The sequence below is a fragment of the Dromaius novaehollandiae genome, chromosome 2 (assembly GCF_036370855.1).
Source record: "Dromaius novaehollandiae isolate bDroNov1 chromosome 2, bDroNov1.hap1, whole genome shotgun sequence".
NCBI lineage: Eukaryota > Metazoa > Chordata > Aves > Casuariiformes > Dromaiidae > Dromaius > Dromaius novaehollandiae.
The window spans coordinates 135,018,476-135,034,934 of record NC_088099.1 but is presented as its reverse complement, the minus strand read 5'-3'; the positions used below and the strand labels follow the sequence as shown (position 1 = coordinate 135,034,934).

The 16,459-nt window shown below is 40.1% G+C and overlaps 1 protein-coding gene across 1 annotated transcript; it reads left to right on the top strand.

Moving 5' to 3' along the window:
* Positions 1-18: 18 nt before the first annotated feature.
* CHCHD7 (coiled-coil-helix-coiled-coil-helix domain containing 7) lies at positions 19-5,053 on the top strand (the record flags this gene model as incomplete). The annotated part of the gene is made up of 4 exons (XM_064505503.1): positions 19-326; positions 3,238-3,310; positions 3,873-3,968; positions 4,827-5,053. Coding segments are annotated over 4 exons (579 nt in total), but the record flags the coding sequence as incomplete, so codon positions are not given.
* Positions 5,054-16,459: the final 11,406 nt, after the last annotated feature.

The window sequence follows — 16,459 nt, the reverse complement described above, 5'->3', positions numbered from 1 at the left end:
GGACGCCTCCCCCCGTCAGTCAGCGCCGCGGCCGCGCCCCGCCGCCGGCGCCTGCGGCCCGCGCCGCCCGCACCGTTGGTGGAAGGAGGCGCCGCTCAAGCCCGGGGCGGGCCCGCCGCCGCCGCCATTGGCGGCCCGGCCGTGCCACTCAGCGCCGCCGGGGCGTGGGCGGCGGCGGCGCTGGGCCGGGGGGAGCCGCGAGGCCGGGAGCGGGGTAGGCTGCGCCCGTACTTAAGCGGGCTGCCCGAGCCGCTGACGTCTTTCGAATTGGAGACGGGGCTGCCCCCTCCCGCCGCGGGTTCCCGCGGACGCGGCCGGGGACGGAGGTGAGTGCCGCCGCCGCCGCCGGGGACCCGCGCCGCCCTCCTCCCGGGCGCCGCTCCCCCTGTGCAGTGCCGCTCCGGCTTCGGCTCCGGGGTGCGCTCGCTCGTCCTGAGGGAGGTGGGGGGAGCCCTGCCTCGTCGGGCGGCGGCGAGGGAGCCGCGGGGCCGGGCGGTGGCGGCGGCGGGCTGCGCTGCGGCCGGGCCCGGGCACCGCTCTCCGCGGCAGGTGGTGCCGAGCGCGGCCTGCGCGCGCGCGCCGGTGGCGGTTGGGGCGCCGGTGGCGGTTAGGCGCGCCGTTGCCCGCGCGGCGCAGGGAGAGCGGGACCGTGCCGCTGCCGCTCGGCGTGGGCCCCTCGCCGTCCGTGGGGGAGGCGGGCGCTGGCTGGCCCTGCGGTGGCCTCCTCTCACCGTCTGAGCCCGGCTCGCCCCCCTAGCCATGCTCCGGAGCCCGGGGCAGGCAGACCGGCTCTGTAGTGTGCAGCATGTAGACCTGCTCACTGCCTCCTTCCCCCTCCATTTTCCCCGTTGTAATATCGGTGAAAGCTGTAGTGGTTTTTACACAGCCTTTGCCCGAAGGTTTAATAGCCTGGTCTGTATTGCAGTATAACTAGCAATGCTCTATGTAAATATATACTTAAAAATCTTTTAATGGAAGGAGCCCATGGAAAATATCGTGATGGTTTATGAACTGAAAAAGCCTTAAGGTTGGAGAGTGCTAGCAACAAATATATTTCTCTGTGGTACAGTGCACAACTGTTAATGTGTTAAAACATAATTAAGAACTGTGGAATAGACAAGCCCTTGGTTGTGGTTGGGTTCAGACCTGTAGCCTTACAGCAGGAAGGGAAGCATGTAGATGTGTAAAAATTGTGGGAAAAGTTCACTTCCTGCCAAACTGTTAATTTAATCAAATAGCAGTGTTTGCATGTGACCTGCTTGCCCTTTCTAGCTGATAATGTTTCAGATTTTTGAAGAACTTTGGAAAGGGGAGGGAGGAGGGAATGTGTACAGGAACTATCAGACTTTTAATAGTACTAAGTACTATTAAAGCACTTTAGTTTAAGCACTTGCCTACTCTGAACTCAGCAGCTTCATGGGAGCCCAAACTGCCCGTTCATTAAGTAGGTGTTCAGTGTATTCTACACATTGTTTTCCTAGATTTGGCACATTAGTAGACCCTGGTACTGTAATCAAACTGAAAATGTTAACTCCAATGTGTATAATGAACAGTGCTGATGGTGCCCACAAATCATTTGGGAATCATCTTTGAGGAGAAGACTGAAGTCAATTAATACTGTACACCTTAAAACATACTTGCTTTGGTGGTACTTACTAACACTTCCAAAATCAGTGTAACACTGAGTTACAACTGGATGTAAACAAACCTCTGAAAATCTTGTGTCCATAGTACTGACTTAGATGAGGTATTGTGGTATGCTGCTTCTGTTTTTTTGTTTGTTCCTGCTTTCAAATCTGGGATAATGCTATTGTTCTGCTTGCCTGTGTCCCCATTTTAGTTCTAAGTGCCTGGTCAAAAAATACTCCTGCACCCATTTAAGGAAAAAAAAAAAAAAAAAACAACTTAGCTAGCTATTAAAGCTAGCTTAAACACTGGATGGTTCTCAAAGGAAAGTTGAAGGGTTTCCTGATGCTTTTTTTAAGACCTGTGTCCATAAAATTGTTTGTGTCAATGGGGAGTAAAAGAAAGTGCTCTAGCTGCTATGAGATTATACTGAAGTTCTAAATGTGAAAATTAAGGTTTATTTACTCTGTTTACTTTTACTGGAGGAAAAAAACCTTCTTCTAGAACATTGTTTTCGGTGAGTTTCTCTGTGGGTAATGGCCAGCAGTATTTGACTTTTTGGTAGCTGATATTGCACAGAATCAGCTTTTTACTGCAGACCTACAGTAATCAATCACAAACATGAACAGAAACACATTTGAGCATGGACTTAGGAGCAATATCTTAAGAAAAAAATAAACTGAGACCAAGCAAAGGTGCTGTTTCTTCATCTCTGTAGTCAACTGTACTTCAGTTTTGCTGTTAAGGACCATCTTTTCCTCAGTCCTGTGTTCCTATGTGTGTTGGCTCAAACAGTCACGTGGTAAACATTCATTTAGCTTTTTTGTTAGAACTGGTCTTTGGAACTGCTGCTTTCACCACCACATCTCTTCCAGAGCTAATGCATGGGATGTAGCAAAGGGTCTGCTGATAACATCAAGAAGAGCAATCTTGAATCAACTAGGCTATTGGCACTGGATTCTCACTGTCTCTCAAGCTCACAGTTCCTAGACTCAGTGCCAGGCTAAAACTGGTCAAAAATGAGGTTTCAGGCTGTCAAGCATGCTGTAAGTGGCTATCTCCTTGCAGAGAAACAGCTTTTTTTCTGTTGTCAAATACCTGTCTGATACAGCAATATAGGAGAAAGCTTCTATACATCTGGGAAAGATCAGTAAAGGATGCAGATGTCATGATCCAGTCAAAGAGTAGGTACAAGTCTGGGGAAGTTTTTTTGTGCTTTGCTTCCCAGCCCCGTTAACTGAAGGATGAGTGTCTGAAGTGTTGGCTGTTTCATGTAGCTGTTTGTCCAAAATACTAGACATGTTAACCTGCTTAGCAATGTGACAGGCTGGTGTAAGGGACACCACAGTGGCTTCACTCCTGGTAGGAATTTATCAGGTAGTAACCATCTTGGTGATGGACTAAACTGGTTTGAGTTGTCTTGCTGTTAGACAGTGCCTTTCTTTCTTTCCCCTCCCCTTTGAAATACAATTTTGCAAAACAGTTGTTTTCTTTAAGCTATTTGTGCAGAACTGAGGTCTTCACTAGATGCTGAGAAGGAAATTCAAGTTTAATCCTCCAATGCAACAAAAAATACATATCTAATGTGCTTCTTTTTTGTTTCTAACCAAGGTGCAAGCATCCATCTAGAAGGTCCAGACATGCGCAACAGCTTAGAGACCATAATACAAACCCATGTGTAGTGGTAAGATCAAATTGTGATTTCTGCTTATACATTTTTAGGCTAAAATATTAAGATAATTCTTGCAGAAATTGCACTGTGGGTAGCACTTTTGCATGAAGATCTTGCATAAAATTTCTTTAAGAGTTTGAAGTGGGGGAGGGGGGAGGGGGCAGAGACAAGCTGAAAATCACTTTGTAGCAAGTGTGAAATGGCAACCAGTAATTCTTCATAAATAGGAGTAACACAAATAGTAGCAATCTTCTGAAATTTGTGTCCTTAATTTAAGAGTCAAATCCTGGTTAGACAAGGTTGGTATAACCCACAGAAGACTTTTAAAATGAACCAAGCATCTTCGCAAACAGCTATCCTGTGGACTCCTGTCCTAACTTTTGTCTCCAAATGAATTGGGCTTGCTTGGGGCTACTTACTATGCTTTGTGATGGATGTTAGCCTCCTTTCCTCAATATTTTTTCATCTGAGTAGCTGCCTTTTATCTTTGTAGACATTCAATGATTCTTTAGAATTTGTATACTTTTAGTATGGTAACTTCTCACAGGTCTGAAGTATCCTTTCCCTGTTAAAGGAAACAGATGCCTCTAGAAAATGTATGGATGACAACTATGACAAGAGTATGTGTACTGATTATTTTTTGAAGTACAAAAGCTGCAGAAAATTCTGGGTAAGCAGGTTTAAGCACAGTAGAGCTGAAATTTTACTCCATACTTTGCTGTAACTATATTACTTCTGATAGACTGCTTTCTGGACTCTTTAGATTTAATTGGTGCTGACTACTCCTGTTTTTACAGTGACCTACAGACCTAGGTATAGTTCCTAGGTAGTCTCAATATGTGCTGCTGGAAGACTTAAGCAGATGTACATCAGACTATACTTGGCTCTCCTAAGTTTACCCTCTTAGATTTGTAAGTGAATGTTCTTACAATACCTGATATGTTTCCCTCTGAATCTAAGCCAGATATTTCTAGTAACAAGTTTTGTTTTAAATTATTATAAGGAAAGCTATCTGAGGTAAAATGCCTATCTAGTTTTTCATTATTTTGGGTCATGTTGTCCTTAACCTAAGATAAAGCTTAGGAAAAGTTCATTCTTCATCTGATGTCTTTATTTCCTTCTCCTTCTGGGTAGAAAAGTTTTATGAGGAACTGTCTGCAGTTGAACTGCTATTTTCTTTGCATGAGCCCTGCAAGTAAAGAGCTCTTCAGCTGATGCTTTTAAATGCTTGCACAAACAATGAAAAAACTGTTGTCAGACAATTGTATGTTAGTCTGACATGGTGTCATGGGAATACTGTAATTCTTCAAGAGTACTTGATTTCACTGTCTCCTGAAACAGCAAGGTGAACTGTCAGATAAGTAGATGCACTGGTACTTAGCTTAAGCTATCAGTCAATCAGACTTAGAATATCTGGATTCCGATATATAAAAGTACTTCTATGAAGAACCTTATTCAGTAGGAGCTCAGTAGAGGCAAAGACTTCAGAGAAATGTGTGTTCTCATTCTCGCTTTCTTCTATTTTCAGCGTGGTATTAAGATGCAAAGGAGAAGAAATGATGTGAAACCAGAGATGCCTTCGGCAGAAGAGCAAAAGAAAATGTTGGAATCAATAGGGAAGCCCTGCTGACTACAAACTGGCATTGTTTTACTCTTTTCACTGTACATATGAAGACTTGTCAGCAGCAAGCTTCTTAAACTGGCAACTTTACTGTTGCCATATCTGGAATTAAAATAAGCTCTTGAATTTTGAAATAGGACTTCTTGGTTCTGTTCATACTTACCCTCATGGGAACTTGGTCTTCCACTGGAAACTGGGTACTGATACAACTTATGTCTAGACACTTTGGAAGTAGCATTCCATAACAAGTGAAGTCTTTATCAAATTAATGGGACTGCCAAAAAGTTTGTTCAAAAGGGGGTGATGGTGGGAGTTGCAATATAGTTCTAAGGATGAAGCAGATTTAGAAAGATTCTCTGCAGCATATTTCTTGTATCTAGCTATTCTGACAATCAGTCAGCATTTCTCATGTGTGAGTGCATCAGTATTTTCGTGCCAACTGTTCCATGTCCCTGGTTTAAATAAGACTGTTCATGAACTAAAACTGCAGATTTAACAAGTTGTCCTTGAGGAGGCTCACCACCGCACTCACCACTGAAAGCAGAAGCTTGCTATAAATCAGACTGGTAAGCTTTGCTTGTTACAAGGTTAGAGAGGTTGATGAAGATAAAACTGAACTCAGGTCTGAACTGAGTAGTAATAGTACCTTCTCTGGATAGTAAACAGATACTTCACTTGGGGGAAGCTAGTAGACATGTAAACATATACTCTGAGTGACATTGCAGGTTTAACTATAGTACATCCATGTAAGACTTTCTGGACAGCTGATGGCCTGGGTTTGGAAACCTTTGCTCATACAGGACTCGCACAGTTTGAACAGGAACTCTAATCTTAAGATTGATTCCCTAACTAAACTGGACACTTAGTAAGTGTAATCGGGTTGTCATCTAGTGAAACACTACCTTTCTACCTTGATTACCTTCTGGTGTTCTGGCTTAAAATTACACCCTATGGTAAAACAGAAAAAAAAAAGTCATCAGCTCAAGTTCCATGTGAAATCCTTTAAGACTTACTGCAATGAAGCTGGCAGAACTCTGGCTGACCTCAGGGAGGATGGTGTAAAACTGTTGTATCTATTTAGAGTGTTTTGGAAAGACTTCATGGCTTCCAATTTCTCCTTCTGGCTGGCTTCTCTCATCTCTTTCCATTAGAGGCCTATTTCTATACTTAGTGGGATATTTGTTTCCACCTTCCCCCTTATTGTTTGACCTGACTAGTAACTAATGAAGAACTTCTCTTTTTTTTACTCTTTTTGTAATGTTGTCGTTTCCTTTTTCATTCTGGCTGCTCTTACTCACTCGAGTTTCAGCAGTGGATCAATCATATCCTTTCTTTCTCTTACTGGAAAGAGTGTGTAACTCTATGCCTTTTGAGTATACATCTCCTGGTGCATAACTGTCCAGTCTCCAAACCATGTAGCAAATTCTCTGGTGGGCTCTGGTGAGGGAAATAGTCTTTTTCCAATAAAGGTTGCCAAATTCTTAATTTCTTTTAAATGATTTTCTCTGTACTTGTACTTTAAACTCTGCTGTCATTGTTCATCATGCTGTGTCTGTGGTATGGAGAAGAAACTTCTGTAATAACTTCAAAAGCTCTAACTTGCCCATCACCTTCAAATTCTTTCAATACCCTCCTACTTATCAGTCTTTTCTTGCCTGCTTGGCCCAGATTTGTTCTTTCATTGGTTCTAGCTCTTTGGTTTGTATTCTTATTCCACCCTTTTTTCCCTAATAGCTTTGTTCTTTCTCTGTTCTCATGTTGTAGTCCTGCAGTGACTTTCTAATGAAGGTCCTCTTTTTGAAGATCATGTGTTCTGTGTGTTCTCCCTCTTGGTGAGAGCAGAATTTTTTTCCTTTCATGATCTGACTTAGCCATGCTGTTTCCTTAATGGCCAATGCCTCAATTTGATCTGTTCATTCAGAGTCTTCAGGGAGCTGACTGCTCCCTCTTCCTTTGGGTTGTATCTCTCTGGAATCTTCTGGTCTTGCTGCTTCTCTCTTCTAATGGCATGTTCTCTTCGCTCCTATGGCTTTAGTTGCTATTGTAGTACTTGCTGTTTTCCTGTTACTGGAATCTTATTTTCTGGGCTTACACTGAGATCTACTGTATGTTTTAGTAATGTATGAGGGAAAACAGTCTCTGTTCTTGAAGTGATTATGTTCATTCTTCCTTGCATGAGTTTAAGTTTCATGTAGTATCTCACTTGTCTATCCTAGGTTTTCCTTCCTAGTTCACCTTTTGGATATAGAAAAGCCCTTTCTCCTAGGCTGTCGCACTTGCAAATTCTTTCTGCTACTATTTACTTACTAGTCTCCACTGTTTGTTTGCTTTCTTATAAGAGATGGCTGACTTATCTTTAGGCCTGAATAGCCTGTACTGCTTTACAGAGTGTATGGGTTTTTTCAAACTACTGGACTTCAGAAAATCAGAAAGAGGTGCATTCTGTGATTAAAAAATACCCTACAATGCAAAAAAAAAAAAAAAAAAAAAAAGCGAGATCCCAGGACAGGCTAAGGCACAGGCAAGAACAGTTTCTAACATTGGAGGCTTTCTGATGATCAGTGAGTACACATGGTAAACTGCTTGTGGATGTTATTGCAAAGCTAGGTTCTCAGTGAATATCTGAGGGCAATTTAGGCAGTAGCCATATGGGTTTAATGGGTTTAATTCAGGTAGTCACCTGTTCTGAGCAATGTGATTTACTCATGTATTTCCTCTGAGTGTGTCTTGTAGTTACTTTCAAACAACACAACTTCTTTTTAATGGAAAAATCTCAGAAAACAAAAGTTTTCTTCCTCATGCCATAATGCCTCTCAAAAGCTATCCTGTGAAGTCTGGTTTTTTTGGTGTTTTTCCCCTCACTGGAGGTTACTGTCTTTGCTTTTACTACTGAGGCTTGAGGTGGTAAATTATGGTCGTTGAAACATAGGCTCTTATGTATGCAACAGTTGAGTTTTTTCCATTAATTTTTGTAGTATGATTAATTGTCTTTGGTTGTGAGCCGAAGATAATGGTGTTTTCCTCATGTCTGAGAGTTTATATTCCATAGCTCACTGAAACACAGAGGTAAGCTATAGAGGTAAGCTACAGATTGCCAGTCTTATTGAGCAGAAATAAGCTGGGCTGAGTTCTTAGTTTCTCTAAAGCACACTTCTGAGTTTATGTACAGGCATATAGCATACAGGACTAGTATGATTCATTCAGAAGCAGAGAGAAGATTTTCCATTTTTGTAATAGTTTTAGAATTCTTCATCTTGTCTGTGTTCTTTTTTTGTGATCCAAAGTACTACAAAAACCAAATCTGGATACTGGTGCTAAGACGTTTCACTTTTTTGTTTGACAGCTGGATGGTGCTGTTGCACAGCAAAGAGGGTATGAAAACAAAACCAGTCCGCTCCTGGAACTGGTCCTTTTTATGTAGGCTTTTTAGCCTCTTGGTACAGAGGTTGCAGAAGTCATGTGGGAGAAAGAAGTTTGGTGCTGTCCTGACACTGTAAATGAAAGAGGAGGACCAGAATCTGTGCTGGAAGGTGTAAGGTTTTTGATGCATGCAGCCTTAGAAGCCTTGTATTATGGTCCTCAGAACAGTATTTTACTGTGGTCATCTGACAGAAGTAGTTGAGTACTGAGGCAGTAGCAACTATAGGCTCTCTGCCAGGCCTAGGTGAATATTCAGTTTCATATCTGTATGCTTTACTCTTTCTCATTACCCTGTAGGGTGAGACCACTGCATGTTTGGCCTCAGATATTTCATGCTGCCAGGATTAGGATGGGTCTGTGGTCTTGAATGTGTTAGACATCCCAGTCTAGAGTCCTGAAGATCTCTTTGGGTTTAGTAGCTGAGGCTTCTCTGTAAAGCAGAAAGTTGTCTGTGTAGCAGCCCTGAGCCTTATATTTCATCTGTTTCATGATCTTCTCTGAATAAAACTTCTGGATCCCTGCTTTAAGCCATTTTTTGACTTAAACACATGCCCTTGGTCATACACATATAGGAATGCTTCAGTAAAACTTCCTCAGAACAGACAGGATGAACATATAGGATGAACATGGAGCATGCAATGTAATTCTGCTCTAATTCCTCTGGAGGCTACCAATAACCCAGGCTAAAAGTATCTGCATGTTTCAAGTCAATCTACCAAAATAGCTATGGAAAAAGTCATCAGTGGGGGGGGGGGGGGGAGTTTGAGGAAAGAGTTGGACTGTGCCAAAAAAACTATTCTGCACTATTGCAGGCTTAAGAACTTGAGGTGACTGCAGGAAACAGTGTTACAAGTATTGAAACTAATAAAGAACAGAACAAGCAGATTATAAGAAAGGAAAAAAGTTGGCATATTTGATAGAGAAATGTAGAGATACTATACTTATCCACTAAATGCAGCATGTAATTAAAATATACATATAAAAAGATACTATGTTCCATTGTACATAACTAAGACTCATCTGGTTTTGAACAAGTAATCTTGCTATCCTCCAGGGATCTGTCTTGATGCCTCCTTTCTCAAGATACTTTTTTGAGTGACTTCAGGTTTCATGCCTATCACATAATGATCTCTAAATCACATGGTTACTTCCCTTCTGATGCTCAAGCTGCTAAGCTGAATGTAGGTAACATGAAATCTCTTGGTAACTGCTTGTCTCTTCCTTCAACATCGCTTTCAATAATTTCAGCCTTTTGTCTTCCTCACATTGATGCTGCTGAACTCCTTCCTGCAGACCCTGTTCTCCTACTGTGTTTTTTGTGCTTTTCAGCTTCAATACTGTCTCATGTCCTGATTTCTCTATTACTTTCTTTTATCAATTATGCTGCTTTTGAACTTGACTTGTAACTTCATGGTTTCCATATATGCATGAGTTTCAAAGTTCATCTTGAAGTTTCCTTTCTCTACAGCTTTTTTCTCCAACTTGTGTTCTTTCACAAGCTGATTTGTACAAGCTTTGAGTGAAATATCTTCCCTGCTCATACAGGTGTTAGCTGAATTTTTCTCTTACAAGTACATCTAAAACTTATTTCTTACAGGACTGCTTCCACTCCTGCCCAAAGGTGCACTTCTGTAGCTAATTCCCTATGATGAAAAGAAAAGGCTATTCTAGCAGCAAATCCAAGAATATTTGTGTATCCATATAAAATACTAAGTTGGTAGCTAGTGAAAACATATCTCTTAATGTTTTTTAAAGTTCTGGTAGCCCCTTCTCAAAAAACTTTCCAATCTCATTTGTTATACTATGGTGCCTTGTGTCTAATGCAGATTGTCAGCTCCTTGAGCAGCAACCTGCCATTTCTTATTAGTCTGTAGAATGCCATACAGAGCCGTGGCACTCTAGAAAAAGTAAAAATAATGCTGAGTTTTGTTAGGCTGAGAGCTTCAACAGGTTTTAATGTTTTTCTGACATTCAAGTAGTGTGGCAGACAGCCTAATTACTATTAGCAATTCCTTCGCAAGTTAATCTCTTCCAAAGAGACATAGAGGGCAATTTAATATGAAGTGCTTTCTCCTAATGTTGTCTACAGGAATAGTTCTCTTTTTTATTTTTTTATATATATATATATATATATATAAATATTGTCTAACAAAATGAGACAAGTTGGAGGGTCATGGCTCTTCCATCAATTAAAACAGATGTTTCTGTTGGTGTGTTTTTAAAGCTAATAAAACCTTCATTGTTGAACATATACTGTTTTTCCTCTGAAACATCATTTTAAAATTATTTTTATAATTTTCTGTATCTGGGCTTTACATGTAACACTCCCCTTTAAGTAAACAGATTTACACTAACTTCTAGGTACTATATATCCCTAACGATAACTCTCATTCACAGTCCAGGATCTGTATGTTTTTTAAAAAGTTAAATTTGAACAGACCGAGACCCCAGTTCTACACTATTTTAATCTAACTGGAATTATTCCACAATCTGCTTCTGTTTTTAATCAAATGTTAATTGTTGAAAAATGTTTTCCATATTGTATTGCACTATTCTGACTTTTTTTGAAAGTGTGAGTACCCTTGGGCTACCTCTTACCTAACTTACTCTGATAAGCAGCTCTGCATTGTGAACACTTTCTGATATTTAAGTAACTTCAACAGAACGTGAACCTGCAACAAAAGTGAGTGTGTCTAAATAATTGTCAAAATCACTACTTTTTCTTTGGAAAGTTTCCATTTTCAAACAGTTTCAAAAGCATCTTGCCTACTCTTGCTCTTTCACCTTCTAGGTTGCATCAGTGGATAGCAGCTTCAAAAGTTGGACCATAGCTTGTATGTAATATGTTTTCTGTTAATGTCAGGCTCAGATTTTATCTGGAAAATGGCTTTACTCTTACAATAACAGTACTACAAATACTGCATTGCATTTTATCTTTTTCCTGTGTTACATCTTTCATTCCATTTTAGTGAAGAGATCTTGTATCTGACATCCTCAGTGGCACAGAAATGCATGTATCTGACTACCTGCTCTTTGTGTACAATGCTTTTTATGTACAGCACTCGGTATTTTCAGTTTACACCCTCTTCTATATACTTTGTATTCTTTTCTTAATGGCTTTTAAATGCAGCCTTTGCTTTTCGAAAGCTGATGTTAAATTCCTATACTTCAGCACCTTAGCTATGCTGGGTTATGTTTTGTTTTGTTTTCTAACATTTCACATGACAGTTTCCTGGCACACAACCTGTCCTTTGTGCCAAGGAATATCAATATCATTCATTACCCTCTAAAATAAGAATAATCACCCTCAGTCACTGCAAAACACCATGTTTTGCCTTACCTTTTCTGCAACAGCCAGATGTTTTCTTGTGTGTGGTATAGATTGGTAGGTTTAAAATAGAAAGTATCCAGTCAACAAACTTCTTTTGAAAAAATAACAGCGCTCTTTTAAATTTATTCTTACTGGGATGAAAATGAAAGATTTCCTTGAGTACTTTTCAGTAGCAGCAGTTGAATGTAAGTTTGGGTGACCTGATTGAATTTTTTTTTAAACTGTTCAATTTGTGAACTCTTTGGGTCAAGAATCAGATTTTTGTTTTATATGCATACAACAAAATTGAATTACTGTCACTCAAATATCAGGATTCTATGTCCAAATGATATATCACGTTATAGCAATGGGTGAAAAAGTGAAGCGATAGACACTTGTACTTCAAAATTTGTTCCAATATGGAAAACAATTGCAAGAGGAATAAGAAAATGTACAAGAAAGGTTATGCTGAAGATTAAAAGGGACTCAATACTAAACATAATTCACACTTGTAAGACCAATTTAGACTAATAGTAAAAATAGGATCAGCTCAAGCTTGGAAGTTGTCATATTTCTGTGAAGAATCTAAACATTTTTCTTTAATAAAAGATTGCAATTGCTTTTTTCAAAAAAAAAAAAATTTTTTTGCATTGTTCTTGCTGAAATAGCCTGCTGTCATATTTTTTATTATACCACATGTGAGTCTCAAACAAAATTCTTGCCTTGAAAGATGTGGACCTCTAAGCAATCCTTGGCTATAGAGTCAACAAAGTTGCATATGAAAATTAGTGGCAGGACTTGAGTTTGTGGTATTTCCTCTAGATTTTGGATACATGCTGGAATTGAATGTTTGCTGCGCTGGAATATTCTAACAGTACAATACTTTCTTCAGTGCATAGGTACTAAAAGGAAGGAATAAAGTTAAAGGGGCAGATACTGAAGTATGGCATATGTTGTGATTTTTTGCGATAACCTGCAACATCAGTGTTCAGTACTTTGGCTCTAGGTTTCCTAGCAGCTGGTGGATTCAAATAGTCTTTACTGATGGTCTAAGAAATGCTGCATTTTAGTGTTCCTCTGCTTGACAGGTAAACAAAAGCAGTTCCTTTAAAAAAAATTAGTTAAAGATTAAGGTTAGTTTACAATTCTAGGCTAGTCCTAAAAAGGATGAAAGAACTGTTTTGACTCTTAAATTCAAAGTGAGGTTCCTGAAGGCCAGTTCCTCTGTCAGCTAACCTAGAGGCTGTAGGTGCCAAGCTTTGTGATATCAAATGTCTCTGGTGCTTCCTAGTCTGCTTCTGGGTCTGCCAAGGGCTCTTTGGTGCTGATGGGGCCGATGGGCTGGGCGCTTATCCCTTGCTCAGTGCTGTTGGGATTCATGGAAGAAATGTTTCACCCCATCAGTCTGGGGAAGTGGCTATGAAATACACTTGTGTGGGTGGGGGGGAGGAAGTTTAGATTTCTGCAGGGTGTTATTTGATAACCACTTTTCAGTGACTGCCTTCAGCAATTGCTGCTCCTTGTCCCTGCCCCTCAGCTTGTCCCTGTTGTGCCACCATGAATGCTGGTGCAGAGCTTGAGCCTGGGGAATGTGTGAAGCTGAAAAGCAGCCCAGGAAAAAGGGGGAAGGGGAGAGGGAGGGCTATTGCTTTTCAGTCTAGTGTGTTCCCTGGCATTTCACTGTGCAGCTGCAGCAACATTTGTGCCCTTGGGACAGAGGGGACAACACAGGGCGGTTGAGTGGGCAGCAAAACATGGGGAGCAAATGCTGAAGCCACAGCAACTACCACAGGTGAAACCAGAGTGCAGTTGCTTAAAGAAAGGGTTAAGGTTTCCAAACCCAGGGGTACACAAGGGCTGTGATTCTTGAGGTGGCAAGCAGCTAAAACCTGGAAGGAGCCAAGACTTTAAGTCTTAGTCTTAAGTATCTCCAGCTTAGGCTTCTTGACAGTGTGCTGATCTTTTTACACCTAAATGTAGTTGTGTTGCAATTAAGTGCTGCAAGCACACAAGTATGAGGAGTAGAAATGCAATAAAAGACTTGGTGGTAGGTTTTACCTACCCATGCATTAAAAGCAATTTTCAAGTTTCTGCCCCTTAAATTTTAATGTTCAAAACCCTGAGATTTGATTATGTTAATAAATACTTTAACACATCAGCTCTTTTAGGGCTGCCGTGGGACAAGAAGAGTTCACAAAATGCTTTGGTTTTTCTGCAGTATAGAAAAATTGCCAGCCAGGAGCTGGCAGAGAGCATCAGTATCTCTCTTGGTCTCCTCCAGTTGGCAGCGGCAGGAGATCTGCTCCCAGAGAAGCTGCTGTAAAGCTGGCCATAGGTGTTTGCAAACAGCCAGCCATTCCTTGGGGCTGGGAATTTTAATTCCCAATTTGACTCGAATGGGTACAGTTCCGTACAATTTTGTACTGGCTCAGAAGTGCAAGCTGATTGTCTTTGAAGGTGCTTGTGAGGTCATTTTCTGCCGATTATTGCTACAGATTGACCTCTGTAAAAGAGTGACAAGCTGACATTGTTTCTAAAATCAGAGTACTCAGAAGAAATTTGCCAATTTAAAACATGAACTGATTCATTTATGCTTTGTTTGCATCCTCTGTTAAGTATAGAATTGCTGTTCGCTTTTACAGAATGATTTTATGTGCAAGTCTTTATGTCGATTTATTTCCAGTTTAGCATTTACACCACTAGATTCCACAGAAACCCAAGAGAAATAACATTTTTCTGTTCAGTAAGGGATTAATATTTCTGAGATATTTCTGACACAGGAGGTTTGCAGATGTTCTTACACAAGCCTTTAAAAGGACATTCTTACATGTGGTGTTGCAAGAACATATTCAACAAATTTTAGGTAAGCAAATTGACTTAATTTAATAAACCACTTTTCATCAAACTAGATGGAGCCAAATCAACTGCTTAGCTAAGATTTTTATTTTTATTAGTGCAATATAATTTGGTACTTATTAAACTATCTGTTTTATGCGGTATTTTTGAGAGGGGAAGAGTGGAGTTGTTGGTGTTGAGAGGTTTCCCACCAAAAGAGGGCGTGATGGGAATGGCTCAGCTAAGCGCACAGCAGAGCAGTGTTGTTCTCGTTCAGGTTTTCAAAGCAGGAATTGATGCAGAGCTACATAGCCAATCTGTGAAAGTCAAAATAATAATTTGAAACAGCCCAAAGAAATGTGAGCTGTTTTATATTATCACTTCACTGCTTTCTATTTCATCGGAGATATTCCAGCCTGTCTTAGGTTTTGGCTTATAAAATGCACAAAAAGAGAAGAACTTCCTAGGACTCTGCTCACTGGTCTCACAGTAATTTCTGGGTTTCCTAACAAGGCAAACCATTCACTGTGTTAAATTCACATGCATAAACCCTTCCGTGAGTAATGAAGATTTTGGTGTGCACAGAGTTCTTCTTTCAAAAGCCCATATTCAATACATATTCCAACATTTCTGGACAGAAAAATCATTTATCTGTATCCCCAAAGACCAAGAACCACTGAAGTTAGGTGCTTTTTGTAATTAAAAGTGTTAAGTTCTCTGGAGAGAAGTGATTGCACTATCAGAAATGAATTTTTGCCAGAAATTCCTTCCCTGTATCACTTTCTGTACTGTAGGATGCTCATGGGATTCAGAACATGCTGTACATCTTCACAGTGGATCTTTGGATCAGATATTACTGATCATGTGCTTTGGATTTTGTCTGAAACAGCCTGTCAGGCAGCTCACAGATAACATTGACTTCCACAGTATTTAACTAAATGACCTTAAATTGACTTAAAAGAGGTTATAACCTTCCTCCCTTCCTTTCCCCCCCCCCGACCTCTAAGGAGTAGCACAAAGATCAGGTTTCTTTGAGAGATATAAGAAGATGACTAGGTTTATATTCCATTTATTTACATTACATAGATTGTTTAATTTGTCCTGCTGTTTCTGGATATGTAGCACTCTTGGAGTGCATAATACAGTTTACTAGACTGCCAGACTGACTTTATCTTACCATATTGTGAAGGTAGGTCCTTAGTATGGCTTTTCTTAGAGTAAGACATCCATAAGCACTTTGTTTCATTACTGGTGATCCCACTTTAATATATAGCTTCTACCTTCATCAGCCAGTGTATCCTGAGTATTCTGTTTTGATAATTAGAGTAATAAGTCTTGATCTTGTGTGAAATCATCAGGCAAGCCAGTATTAGATGTCACAAATTCGGCCACTGAAATAAGAGTTCTGTTAGCAAACCGAAATACAAATGAGTTTTACTATGAAATATTAGCATTTGATTTTGACAGTGTCTGTTTGCCAAGTTATTTTTATATTAATACATATATTTCTGTATTCCTAAGACTGTGCCATTATTTCCTCATTCCTGAAGCTGAAACAATACTATTTTTCTTCCCAGTCACGTTTTTTGTTAAAGTGGAGCTTTGATTTTGTTCTCTTAAAATTAGAAGCATATTTTGATTCAATTTGATTATTCATAAAGTTTAGCAACTCTAAAAATAAGAAATCACTTTTAGAAGGATTTTTTCTAAAAAAAAAAAAAAAAAAAAATCTGGACATTTCAAAATAAACAGAATATCACTAACAGTTGTCCTTAAATGACCTCACTGTATTTTAATCTCTTCCATTTCCTTTAACAGTATTGTCCCCTAACATAACTCAATTGCAAGACATTTCTTGCCATAAAATAGTTTTGATTTAATGAAACACATCCGTATTCATCCAATACATTCTAAAGACTTGAGGCAGCAACTTAGGTTCATATGAATACTCATTACTTTCACAGTTAGCGTCGTG